Source organism: Gymnoscopelus braueri (genome assembly GCF_963280865.1).
Source record: "Gymnoscopelus braueri genome assembly, chromosome: 8".
Classification (NCBI taxonomy): domain Eukaryota; kingdom Metazoa; phylum Chordata; class Actinopteri; order Myctophiformes; family Myctophidae; genus Gymnoscopelus; species Gymnoscopelus braueri.
In genome coordinates, this window is record NC_137609.1 from 29,461,529 (window position 1) to 29,475,622 (window position 14,094).

The following is a 14,094-nucleotide window of genomic DNA, read 5'->3' on the forward strand; positions in this document are numbered from 1 at the left end:
CAAGAAATTTGTGTGCAATTATTTACTTTATTTTAATGATGTAAAGTAAAACATCTAAGGTAGTAGGTAAGAAAATGGAACTGATGTGGTGTAGTACTACAGTACGCACTACACATCAGTTCAGTTTCAGTTCAGTTTTTATAAAAAAATGTGTGCAACAACACAAGGGTTCTTTGTACACTTCACAACAAATCATTCAACACAAAACACAATAAACAAAGAATACAGTGTAAATGTGCCTGCACGTGTGATCAAACAATCAATATGCGGCAGCCGGCAGTGCACAACTGTAAATCTAGTACAAAGTACTAAAACCATAAGGTAAGAAGAGGTGGACACAACAATAAAATCAATAAAGCTAAGGGGAACCGTAATGCAAGGGGAAAAGATGAGTTTTAATAGATTACAAAATGTCCACAGAGTCCAGCTTCTCTAACAATTGGAGGGAAAGCATTCCAGAATGTACCCCCTATGTACCGTACTGACCATGCACATGCATGGCGAGCGCGTGTGTCTGTGTTTGCCTGCTGCCGTCATAATTGAACACTGTTCCCTCCGGCTTGTAGTTTATCCCACGAGTCAGTGAGCCAACATCGCACCCGGTATGCGGTTCTCTCCTCCTATCCTCTACTTTCCACAGGTGTTAATCAGCAGTTCTCTACACACACACACAGACACACCTCTCCACCATGTGTCTCATTTTGTCGTGCCTCACAGTAGCGGCAGCGGTATGTCTTCTCTCCCCCCCTGTGGAGCGGATTGGAGTGGAGCCGGGCAGGTGGCCATTTCTATTTCTAAACTGGGCTTGCTGGGGCAGGCTGCACGATAGGTTGATAGGTTGTCACTGGCAGAATGACCCCTTTTTAGACAGACGGGGCTGAGCAAGGTGCAGCGGAGAGGACGTGTAGCGGAACGCATCTGCCGACCACCCGTTGGGGGGGCGGGGAAGTGTTGGGGGGGTTCAGAGGGTCAGAAAATGTGTGTCACGTCATCAGAGCCAGAAATAACCCGCACGGCCTGGGCCAGAGAGGGTACAAGAGCAAGGCCTGGGAAGGGATGTCCTTTTAGGGATCCCCTATGATAAAAGCGTCCCTGGATCTCTGGCTGATGCTATTCTTAGGGTTTATGGCCGGTCAGTGTACATTGTGGCCCCACGTAACATTTTAACGCTCTAAATCACTTATGTAATTGCACAAATTATGCATTCTTGATACTTCAGTGTAGAACTAGTATGACGTATTCGGGGGGGGTTGGGGACGAGGGGGTGTTGAGAGGGTAGTGTGCAGAATGTGGTGAAGACAAATGTGAGGTTTTCAGACACAGAGACATACTTTTGTCTCCAGTCGACTCTTTTGGTTTCTATAACTGTAGAAGTGGATATCAAGAATTAGAATTGGGAATCTGTTTTTAGTTCGTGGTCAGGTTGTTGTGCTTACTTCAAGTCAAGTCTACTCAGTATACTTTATAACTTATGATTGGTGATCACAAAAATGAATTGCCAGAATATAATATTTCTAGACTCTAGTCCCCCCTCCCTCAACATGTACTAAATGATAGAGCCTACATTCTCCACTTCTTTATACGTTGGATTTACAAGACATCCTAGATAAAAAGAAATTGTTGTGCTTGTAGATCTGCTATTTTTGAATAGCCGAAGTATAAAATAGGGCTTAAGTGCTTAAGAACTCTTTCATGACTCATGATTTACCACCCTGTGAATATAAAAGCAACTCTGCTTCCCTAATTCAATTGAAGTGAATGGACCTCAACCACAATGCTAATCCCATAAGTATGACTTATGTATGTTTGTAAGGTGGTGTCTGATTTCCTGTGTACTGTAGCTGTGTTGGCTACACTTGTTTGTGTCCCCTGTGTTCAGGGTGGAGCCGACAAGCTGTGGGCCCCACCTTAGCTATCATCACCGTCCACTGATACAAGTTCTCTTCAAATGTGGTCTGCCCCAGAGAATGTTGGCACACCGTGAAGAGTAAATCCACTGTTAAATGTCCTACCAACCAGGGACGATTTGTTTTTAGGGGATTAGGTGGCAAACACGTTTACTACTAGTACTGTACTTAATTACAATTTTGAGGCACTTTTAGGCAAATATTGTATTTTTTTACTCCACTATTTGACAGCTTTAGTTACTAGATAGTTAGCAGCTGCAGCATTAAAGTGATGAACACATTAATGCATTAATAATTACAATACAATTATATGATTGTGAAAATTGTCATTTTATTTTTTATTATTATTATTATTATTATTATAAATGTGCCATTCTGCATAATGAGTACTTTTATGTTTGGCACTGTAAGTGTATTTTGATATACTTTTGCACTTTTACTCAGTTTACAGTTTTGAACGCAGGACTTTTACTTGTAATAGAGTATACCTACATTACTTAGAGTCTACCTAAATTGTGGTGTTGCTGCTCAGTATAAAATCTTCAGTACACCTCCCATTCATTCCTGATGGAGGTCCCATCCCATTTACTACTGTGTGAACGGTGACACATCTGGTAGAATGATTCAGCATTCTGATATCATTATTTACACAGCCTGATGCTCCATGGTCATTATTGATCCACAATACCAGGCTGTGTGAGCGCCATCATCCACCGACACTGTCACACTCCATCATATCACTCATATCCAGGGTTCGATTTGCTGGGTGGGTTTGGGGTAGATCCATGCCTTTTGATATCCCCCTCTGGTTATTCAGTCTTTTTTGGCCGGTGGGGATATGTTTTATCTCTGTTTCTGGTCAGACTGATGCATTTTATTTTGGGAAATGTATCAAATGTCTGATATATTTAGGTTTGATAATATCATAATTCAACAATTTAATAAAAAATGTAAGTTAAACACATTAACCCTGCCGTCCCTACTCTTTTAGTTTTTTTTACCTCAAATTCTTTTCAAATAGCCAATCTACAAGCTCACAACGTGTCGCATTGCGACGTGTTATGAACTTGTAAATGGGCTAGTTTTGTGCCTACTCTACTCCCTCCTTTTGTTAAACAAATCGAACCCTGCTCCTATCTATGTCCTCGCTGAAAATAATTGACTCCTGTTCTCCTCAGCCCAGAACTGGCGTGGGGCAAGAAAACTAATTTGCGACCATTTTGTGTAACGATGCAGGATCAGCCATGTAGATTAGATGAGATCCTCTCTATTATTCCCAGATGGAAACTCAGGAGAAGGAGTAACGAGAACGAATGTTCATTACCCATCCATAAACCTGGCCAGCATCCACTTAGGAATTTCAACATGATTGAATTGATAGCTTACAACTTGATTGTCAACATGATTTTATTGCAACAGGAAGATCCACACTTCCCTGATGGGAGAACCCATATTAGCCAAAGTGGGTATTTGTGCGTGTGCATACATGTGTAGAATTTGGCATTTAGGGGATAGGTTTAGGGTTAGATTTAGGGTAACAAACCCCTCAAAAAGGTGAAACTGGCATTTGTGATGAAATATAGCCATCCTAAAACATTGCTCTCCTCAAAAGTGTAATAAATACCAACATGTGTGTGTGTACAGTATTGTGTGAGTGCAAGTGCTCGTGTCCATCCATCTCCCTGTTCTGTCTAAACTTCCCTCCTTCCCATACCATCTCATCCTTCCCCTCTCTCTCTCCCTCCCTCCCCTCTCTCCCTGCCTCCTTGCCTTCCTCCTCTCAGATGGAGGTAGAGACGCAGACCGTGGCCTGCCCGGCGACTGTCAGGCAGGTCAGAGACTCACGGAGATTCCCCGTAAGTTTACCTGGCAGCCACGGGGTGGTGGTGGTGGGCGAATGCTGACCCAAACCTCCGACCTTTGGACGACCCCACCGCGGTCTACCTAAAAGCTCATTAACCACATTAACCCTGTCGCGATGCGACGCGTTGCATCGTAGTGGCATGTTGTTGCATTAAACCTGTCGTGATGTGACGCGTTGTGAGCTTGTAGATCACCTATTTCTGCTATTCATTGTGCAATGAAGTATTAGGACTTAAAACCCCTTGAAAGCCAACATAAACATTTGGTTGGTATACAAGCTCACAACACGTCGCAACTTGACACGTTGGCGAAGACACTTGGTGTTGAGGGAAATACTAGAGGACCTACTATAGAGCCCTGTGGGACCCCAGTCAACTAAGTATATTGGGTTTAAGTGGTTAAATACCAACTAGTCAGCATTTTCAGTATGTATTGTTTGCATTAGATGCAGTGCTTGATACAAATACAAGCCCAGGGGAAAGACATACTAGGTGCAGCACATGCTAGTCCGAATTACTGATGTACGTGTCACATGCTAGCCTGAATTACTGACGTACGTGTCACAGTGTGTTGAGATCACTGCCAGGGTGATGCTGCTAGCCTGCGCATTCCTGATGCACTTACATATTATACAATATACGAAAAGATTGATTATGTAGACAAGCTCTGCAGGTGAAAGGGGGAAGTTGTCTAGGATACTGATCTAGTTGAGCTCAGTTCTGCTTCCTCTGATCTCCTGTTACTTTTGCCTTCAGTCAGTTTTCTTCGTTGTGCAATCACTAGATCAAAAACATTTCTCCTAATGGTATATTTACTAGTCACCACCTATCAGAGTCCATTGTTGAGCACAGCAGGTATTGTTAGTTGCATGCTAGCCAGTTGGCTTGCAGTTGCTCACTCATTGTTTTTTTTGTGAGCGCCATTAACAATACTAACAAGCTGTTTGTCGTGTTATTGAATTATCACTGTGCCAATGACATGTGTTCTTCCCCATTATGTGAAGTGCTTGTTGGAACAAGACTTTAATCCAGAATGTCAAGACACTGAACAGGACTGAATGGATGGAATTGGTCTTAATCAGCACCCTCAGGCGTCGAGTTAAAGCTGCAGATGTAGGCAGGCTGATTGATAAGCTGACTGTTGAGGGTTTTGATGAGGAATGTTATTGAGGACCTTTGGCACATGACCTCCACCCCTGCATTTCTAATGGGAGATTACTGTCATGCATTTTTTCCGCTGGGTGTTCCTAAACCCGAATGCCCAGCATTGGTGTAGCTGTCGTGAAATTTTACCATGTGACACGTGGCCTCCCGTGGACACGACAAAATGTCCATTTGTAGTGTTAGCGCTATAGCCCCAGAGAGTTTATTCATGATTTTTAAAGCTTTCAACGGCCGTGTTTGTTCATGTGTTTTCCAGAAACGCGTTCTCTCCACCTCAAATGTGTGACAGGTTGTGAACTAGGGCCTCAAGCACAGAAACATTGCTTGTACTTGCGTTGTTTTTGGGTGAATTGGGAAGAGTCGGTGTGAATAACGGCTGTGCACGCTTGGAGTGAGTCTACTAAGTGAAATGAGTGTTGTTGGATTAACCACATTAACCCTGGTGTCCCTATGTGGGACACATTTTTTGAAAAATTCTGAATGTTCAAAAATAGCAGATCTACAAGTCGCCATGCATTGTGAGCTTGTGGATGTGGACAGGCTAATTTGTACATAGGGCTTAAGTGGTTATGCTGTGTGTGTGTGTGTGTGTGTGTGTGTGTGTGTGTGTGTGTGTGTGTGTGTGAGAATTGTAAATGAACATGTGCATTACACTACGCTAACTTTGTCTCCAGCCTGCTACTTTGCATGACTCTATTGTGCAAAGAACTGAAACCTTGCAGATATGTGTGTACGCTGATAGCCAACCCTTCAGTAACATGCAGAAGAGGCTGAATGGTGTTTGACCAAACTAAACTCAAATATTAGCACTGGGAACAAGAATGATCAAAAAGCCACTTTACCATGCACAGGGTGCTCCTCTGTGCGCTATTGTGCATGTGTATTTTTAGGCTTGTTTGTAGACAGTTTCTTGAATTTTCCTGTGTGGCCTCTGTGCTGCAGTCGGTCACATTAATGAAACTGAATCAAAGAGAATCTTGATGAAAGTGATAACCACCTGTTAAATCTATATTGGTCCCCATCAGTCATTGTGTCATACCCACCCACCCCTCAGGATATGTAGGCTACATACCTGTAATGCTTAATTTATACTCTGTTGTACAACGATGTTGCTTGATGATGTTGCTCACCGAAAATAAGGAATCTACAAGCTCACTACACATCACAGTATTTTATTATATTTTTTGTTATGTATTCAAGTAGCGCTTCAAACCTTTCCTCTTGTAGGCAACACGGTCACATGTAAATATTCTAGCATTCACATTTTGATAACCTAAACAAGAACAGAGATAAAAACACAATCAGATTTGATCACCGTGGCATGCGTTAAAGATATTAGCCATTATTAGGCAGACCCGCTGTAGAAGTGATGAGTTTCACATGTCTCTTCTCTGACTGCAAACCAATGGAGAGAACTACAACAACTCTGATCTAAGCATTGAAACACAGCAGCACACATGCCTGACATTTGGGCTTCGTGAGCTTAGAGATCGGCTATTTTCCTAGAGCAACACAGGGTGTACGATGAAGTATGTATCAGGCTTAGCTCATGCCGGGGAAAGATTCCATCAAAGTTGGCCTCATCTAAAGTAGTGTCCCCTTTCATTCCATCTATTTCTGTCCCCTATAGATTTATGGACGCCTTTTTATTTGTTTCACAGCCGATAATATTGCGAGAGCAGTTCTAGTATGAGCCAATACCCAGTGTCAGGCTTGCACAGATAGGAATATAAAGTGAATGGTCACATGGAGTTGCCACAAACTGGTGACACACCGATAAAAACACATAACATTATTTTCTCAACTATTGGTGTAAATTCTGAGCTCTAAATCTACAGTAAGTGTTGGCTACCGTAGCATTAACCACATTCACACGGTGGGTATTTAGCTCTTCTAGCTTACACGGTGGGTGAGGTATGATGTAAGAGCAAAATGGCCACCATGTGAATGTCAAAGGAGCATTGTTCTTCTTAACCCATTAAGACCGGGAACGCATCTGTGTCATTTTCAGATTTCTTTGGCTATTCAAAAAGTGCGCTATTCGCTTGTAGATAAAAACAAATTGTGCAAATCTTTGAATATATATTCTACTAATGTCTTCTAAATCCTAACAGTTTTTTGTCAGTGGTTCTCAAATTACGTTTATCAAATTATGTTCACGATTTTTAAAAAATAGCAGATCTACAAGTTCATAGATGAACTTGTCGATCTTGAACTTGTATATCTGCTATTTTTGAATAGCCAAAGTATAAAATATGGATAAAGTGGCTACACAGATGCGTTCCCGGTTTGAATGGGTTAACATGAGTGTAGTTGAGTGTATGCAATGCATTCTCCACCAGCACTCCAGCGATTAGGCCCCCGCTGCGTTTAAGTCTATGCTGGCATTTGTGAAAAATTGTATTGTCTATGTGCGACCCCCCCACCCTCCCTTTCCCCAGGCCCCTAAGAGGTCCTCAGTCAAGAAGGAGACCAAGGAGAAGAGAGAGAGTAATGAGGAGAGCAAGGAGAACCTGAAGGCCACCAAATCAGATGACTCGGGGGAGGAGAAGAACGGCGATGAAGACTCCCAGAAGAACGGACAGAAGAAGAAAGGTGAATATTATGGTTTTTATATCCATCATTAAAACGCTTTTTAACTGTTTCCATTAACCCACCCCTTCATCCCCAAACACAAATACAAGTTCAACATACTCTCTCTTTGTCACTCATAACACCCAGCATGCCGTCATAGCCACAGTTAATCTCCAAAAATACATACGTGTATATAAGGCATTCACGTATTTCAGTATCCCCCTTCCCTTGACCACAAAAATATTAACATTCATGTTCAGCATCCTCATCAACTGACTATGAAGTATTCCATCAGAACCTGTAATGAAAAGAAATCGAGTCCACCTCTGTACTGACTTTTAATGAAGCGTTGTGTATTTGTTTTAAATTGCGTTAGTGTGATGCACGAGGCTACAGGTTGAAACATCATGCCCCTCGCTTAAGAAATCCTCTGGTGTGTTCAGAGCCAGTTTCTACAACCTATAGATCTCTGGTTTAAACCACACCGCACAGCAGCAAGGACGACGCAACGCTCCAGACCACTCTCTGTACCGTGGCTGGACCTGCACTGCTCTCCATACATTATTACAGTGTTTCTCAAACATTTTCATTTCAAGGTCTCCGTAATTGATCATGTTTTAAAGCACTTTTGAAATGTTGCCATTTTGCTGGGGAACCCCCTGGAACCCCCCCCCCCCAAAGACCAAGCATTAAGAACTACTGCCTAACATAATTAAAGAAGACCGGTTGAGATTGATCAAATCTCCTGAAACCTCTGTGTTCTGCTTTCACTGGACACCACATTGCTGATGGCATGGCCATGGGGTTTTCCTGGTGCAGGCATCATCGTATCCGTCTGGGTTTTCCCACATTATATTTTGGTCAGAGAATGTCCAATCATTTCCATCAAGTGTCTGTGATACATCTGTAGAAGTCTCAAAGTACACGGCACAGGTAAGGTATACCAGCTGCAATTTCTCAGATCTTTTTTTTTTGCAGTTATCATTCATAGATATTTTTCATTTTGCAATACACATGCGGTGTTTGGGTTAAACGTGTTCTATTGTAGTGGTTCAGTTAATCAAATCATGTCAATTCTCAGTGAAATTATCGAGTTAACGATGCAGAGAAATATTTCAGACAATTAGTGGATGACAGCATATGAGTGACTGTATTGCCAAGGCGTCACTCTGCACTTGACATTGAACACAGACACCTTTTAAACTTGAGTTTACAGCATAGCAACAACCAGGAGACCCTGATAGCTGAGCTGTTTTGGCAGCAATGAAGGGTTTAAATTCCACTAGTCAGCCAGCCAGCCAGTAAGTCATTCTGTCAGCTAGCAAACCAACTCGCCAGTCAGTCAGTCAGTCAACCAACCAGCCACCGAATGTTTTTTCTGACCTTCAGAGTAAGAGATTGTCCTCAATGAGAAGGGAAACGAAGAAAGAGAAACTGACTTCCCCTGCCTTTCCGGTTCTAATTTATTTTTCCCTTTCATTCCCCACTTCCCATCTCCCTCCTTTATCATTTGCTGCAATCCCCCAATCATTCACTCTGTCCTTGTACCTACCCAGTCAGCTGATACGCACAGGGCCACGTCACTTTAACTCCAAGCCTCTTCCGCTGTCCCAACATGCTGTCTCACTCGCTCCCACACACAGACACAAGTGCAGGTTCCTTCAGCAGACTGCTGATGCAACCTGCTGGCCAGTAAAGGAATTGCAGCAGTCTAAATAGACTGGCTGGCACTGTTTTCCACATAAGAATGTGCAGTAAGGTAAACCACATGAAACGTAGAGTTCCTATTCTGGGGCGAGCTTAGTGAATTTGTAGATAACAGATTATATAGGGCATAAGGAGTTTATAAGACATTTGAGTCACACAACACACAACAATAAGAGATGCCATCAAAATGGTAGTGAAGGAAAAATATTTTTTTGCGGGAGGTGGCAGAAGAACGTTGAATTAATTCAAACAATGTACTACCAATCATCAAGCACGTTGCTTGCCTAGAGGTCACTACCTTTAGCGCCTAACACACTTCTAACACAGTTGCTTCTGTGGAATCACCTCCCAACAGGCAACAAGCACAAGTGGGTTCCCTTAATGATCGAGGTGAAGTCTGAGGGCCCCAGGGAGCGCTCTGCTTCGAGGAACAACAGCCGGCAGAATGAGCCCCCCCGCATGCCACCCAACGCCAGGAATGACCTCCGAGGTGAGTGCACCATGTCATGAGCACCTCGCTTTGGGTGACCTGTCAACACCCTGAGCCATGGCTGCAGTTTGGGTGGCAGTTACATGAACTAGCATAATATATAGCATAATGTATTATGCTATATACAGTATGCCTGCTAAATGCTTCTGGAGTGGGCCTGCAGTGGGAAGTGATGAGTTTCACATGTCTCTTCTCTGACTGAATATCAATGGAGAGAACTACAACAACTCTGATCTCAGCAGCAGCACACAGCAGAGACAATTATTACTGAAACACATTCATACAATCAGTGTTGGTCATAAACAGTCCGGTATACAAATCATGTGTTCTCCCAAACACACAATTTCCAGTGTAAAAGAAAACTATAACAACAGAAACATGAGTATGACATCTATGGTTATAAGTACGTCCAGCTGCTATTCGGCCAGCTCTTAAAGGAGAATTCTGGACCACCTATTTCTTACCTTTTTATATGACATTACATAAACACTGTGGCGAGGTTTCTGTCGACATGAACGTCAGATCTCACAAAAAAAAAAGAAGATAAGATACGCCACGATCTAGCGCATGGACTGTAAGCTCAGGTTTTTAGCTGTGGTGGACTCGGGATGGAGTTATGAATGTTTTTCTACTGTACCACTCGTCCTAGGATATAATATCATATATAAGGTAAGAAAAGGGTAGTCCGGAATTCTCCTTCAATGGGGGATTTAGAACTATTGGACTTAAAGGCAAGATGACACTTTGGTAGAGGTTTGGGATGTGTTGCCATAATGTAACAAATATTGGAGAGATATCTTCAATAGCTCTGTTGATTTGAAAATCGATAATCCAAAATATTTTCCCCATTGACTTGCATTGCACGGTGAAACAGGTCTCAAAGTAGACGTTTGTTTGGCACACAAATGAATGCAAACAATCTGTCAATGTATAGCATTACAAATCATAAGTGTAAAAAGGTAATCTCCCTTTTGATTTTATTATTTGAATTATGAAGATCCAGATTCAGATCTTCCAATAGTAAAATCAATATCAAGTTGACATTTATTTGAATAAATAAAAGTGCAGGGTTTTGTAATGTTATACATTGGCAAAACCTTCATGAACAGTTGTGCTAAGTGTTATAAACCATGTATCTACATTATGCATATAGAATACTTTATTTACATACATTTGTACAATGTACTACATTTGTACTACTACTGTTTTAGCTTGTAGATCTTAGATATACTTTGTACAACAAAGTATATAGGGCTTAAGAGGTTAATCTCTGTGTCATGTCTGTCTGCCTCCACTTCAGGTGTGTGTACAGTGCAAACAGTCCAAGTTGTCTGATGCTTATGGAGAACTGGCTGCATGCATGTACATGCACAAAGAACATTTTGTCATGCTCCAACACTTGGACTTAGTTTTTCTAGGCGTAGTTCTCATGAGCTTTTGGTAGCTTGTCTTGAGGTGGTTTGTTTTAAGGTTTTAACACATCGTTGGGTTGTTTTCCAGACTGGCACAGTCAGAAGTACGAGCGCGAGTGGCGCGACGACCACGACGAGGTGTCGAGCGTGAAGAGCGAGGGAGCGCCATTCCGTGGTGGGTTCAGAGGTCGTGGCCGCGGAAGAGGGAGGGGCCGGGGGCGTGGCGGCCGAGGTGGCCGAGGTATGTCTTTGCACACTCACTCACTCACTCACTCACTCACTCACTCACACTCTCTCTCTCTCTCTCTCTCTTACGGAGACTTAGTCAGTATTACAATCTTACCAGTTGTTTTCAGTCCCTGGCAGAAAACAAAAAAACAACAAAGGAATTTGTTTTCTTATTATTTTTATTCAATTTATTATTCTGTATTCTTTAAGTGCTTCAAACGTTTCCTCTTGTAGACAACACTCGCCCATGTAAACGTTCCGGCATTCATGTTTTTGAAAACCTAATCGAGAAAAGAGAAAAAAGACGATCAGATTTAAAAGGCCAAATTGGTCAAGAGAGTAAAATAAATACATAGGAATTGGAGTTGTGGCGTCATGCATATTGACAGCTAACAGTAGCTTATAGTGCAACAGGTTCTATTCTAAAGTTACACGTATACAGTATATGTGTATAGTTGGTGCATAATTGCATATTATACTTATTATTATTTAATCCCAGCGTTAAAAGACCGTAGCCATTAGTAGACTGAATGCTGTAGAAATGATGAGTTTCACATGTCTCTTCTCTGACCAACCAATGGAGAGAACTACAACATCTCTGATCTCAGCATTGAAACACAGCAGCACACATGCCTGACATTTGGACTTTGCTGTAATGTTCATATTGAGACTAAAGATGGCAGAATAAAAACTTATATGAATTCAGTCAAGAAAAATATCTTATCTTTGGACAGACATTTGGTTGGAATCAAACGTGAGAAGGACAATAATGTTCTCCCTGCGTAAACACAGGTTTCTGTTTTGAACCAATTCCCAAGCAGCCTTTCTTTTTAACAGAAAATTTAAATAAAGTAGGACAATTATACAGCATAAATTGGCCCAACAGTAGCTTTCACTGTATCCCAAAGAGTCACGGTAGAGATATCTGGGGTATAGGATCTAAGTGGTTCACACCCGTCGACATTGAGGAGTTAGATACTGCGGCTGTGCAGTAAGTATTTAAGCGACCAGCAATGAAATCCTTCCCCATAGAATATTCTGCTAGCTATAAGGCAATAATAAATGGAGGTTTATCGTCATTAGGAGGATCATACACATTCACCCAGAACACTGAAGACTTGTTTTTGGAGGAGATAAGCCTTCTTTGTGCTGTATAGATCCAGTATATCTCTCATATATTTCTTCTGTACCCTCTAGCCATGGTTGCAGTGGTGGAAAGTAACTAAGTACATTTAGTTAAGTACTGTACTTAAAGGGGAAGACCACCCATTTTCAATATTTAACTATGTCATTAATATAGCATAAAGGAGTTGTGTGGAAATAAGAAAATTTTTAAATGTTAAAAATTTTAAATGTTAAACCCAAATTGATTTTGGGTTTAACATTGCAAATTACACCATGATGAGTCATCACGGTGTAATTTGCAATGTTAAACCCAAAATCAATTTGGGTTTAACATTTAAAATTTTTAACATTTAAAAATTTTCTTATTTCCACACAACTCCTTTATGCTATATTAATGACATAGTTAAATATTGAAAATGGGTGGTCTTCCCCTTTAAGAACAATTTTGCGGTATTTGTACTTTACTTGAGTAGTTCCAATTTCCGATACTTACTTACTTCTACTCCACTACATCTCGGATCCAAATATTGTACTTTTACTCCACTACATTTATTTGCAAACTTTAGTTACTAGTTACATTTCGGCAATTTAAAAATAGCCGATCTACAAGCTCACAATGCGTCGCATCTGTGAGCTTGTAGGTCGGCTATTTTTAAAAGCTTTTTATACATTTGAAAACTTGAAATGGGACATTCTGCACAATGAGTGCTTTTACTTTTGGTACTTAAAAGTACATTTTGATGCCAATACTTTTGTACTTTTACGCAAGTATTCTATATTGCAGTATTGATACAGTATTGATACTTTTACTTAAGTAAAACATGCGAGTAGTTTTTCCACCACTGCATGGTTGTGATTGTGTATGTTCTCGCCCTGATCTGGACCCCTGCTGAGGCAATAACCACAGTAAAAACATAAGCAGTGAAATAAACCCTGTAGCGGTGGTGTTATGAGGAGAACTTTGGGTCCCATGGGCCTTGGAGCCGAGAGGAGAGAGGGGGAGAGAGAGAGTCTTGTTAGCTTTGGCATGCCGTCCATTTCTCGTTCTTTTCTGTCTAACTTGAAGTAACTTCCCTTTAGTCATGAGATGAGACTAAAGGGACGTTTTGTTTTCTACAGTTGTTTTTGACATTCAACTCTTGTATAATCCTAACCCTAAATCATAAATACTCATACAGACACAACATAGGACATAAGAACACATTACATGAGGCCATGAAGTGTATACGATATATGAGAGAGAGAGAGAGAGAGAAAGTGAAACGGGAGAAACTCGGGGAGACCAGTGATAGAATAAGAGAGGGAGAGGCCTGTAAGAGTGATAACTGCAGCTGAGAGTTAAGAGGCTCTTCTCTTCTCTCCTCCACCACACTGTGTGGTGGTGAGACGCGTACGGTAGGAATGTGCCCCAGGGGAACAATATAACGCTCCACAAATTAACTTTAAACACAGACTTTCTGTCTTTTCTGTCTCCTATGCATACTTCATCCTGTATACACACACACACACACACACACACACACACACACACACACACACACACACACACACACACACACACACACACACACACACACACACACTCATTCACAGTGTTGAAGAAGCACACCACACTTTAAGCGGGT

At 41.6% G+C, this 14,094-nt stretch overlaps 1 protein-coding gene across 3 annotated transcripts in view; it reads left to right on the forward strand.

Moving 5' to 3' along the window:
* larp1 (La ribonucleoprotein 1, translational regulator) overlaps positions 1–14,094 on the forward strand; it is a 62,296-nt gene that overhangs the window by 29,193 nt on the left and 19,009 nt on the right. For 2 of the 3 annotated variants that reach the window (XM_080435608.1, XM_080435607.1), the window contains exons 4-7: positions 3,692–3,763; positions 7,375–7,528; positions 9,570–9,704; positions 11,205–11,357. In XM_080435608.1, coding sequence (XP_080291734.1) covers positions 3,692–3,763; positions 7,375–7,528; positions 9,570–9,704; positions 11,205–11,357 — 514 coding nt within the window. The remainder of the gene's footprint in view (positions 1–3,691; positions 3,764–7,374; positions 7,529–9,569; positions 9,705–11,204; positions 11,358–14,094) is intronic. The other variant, XM_080435609.1, reaches the window with a different exon arrangement.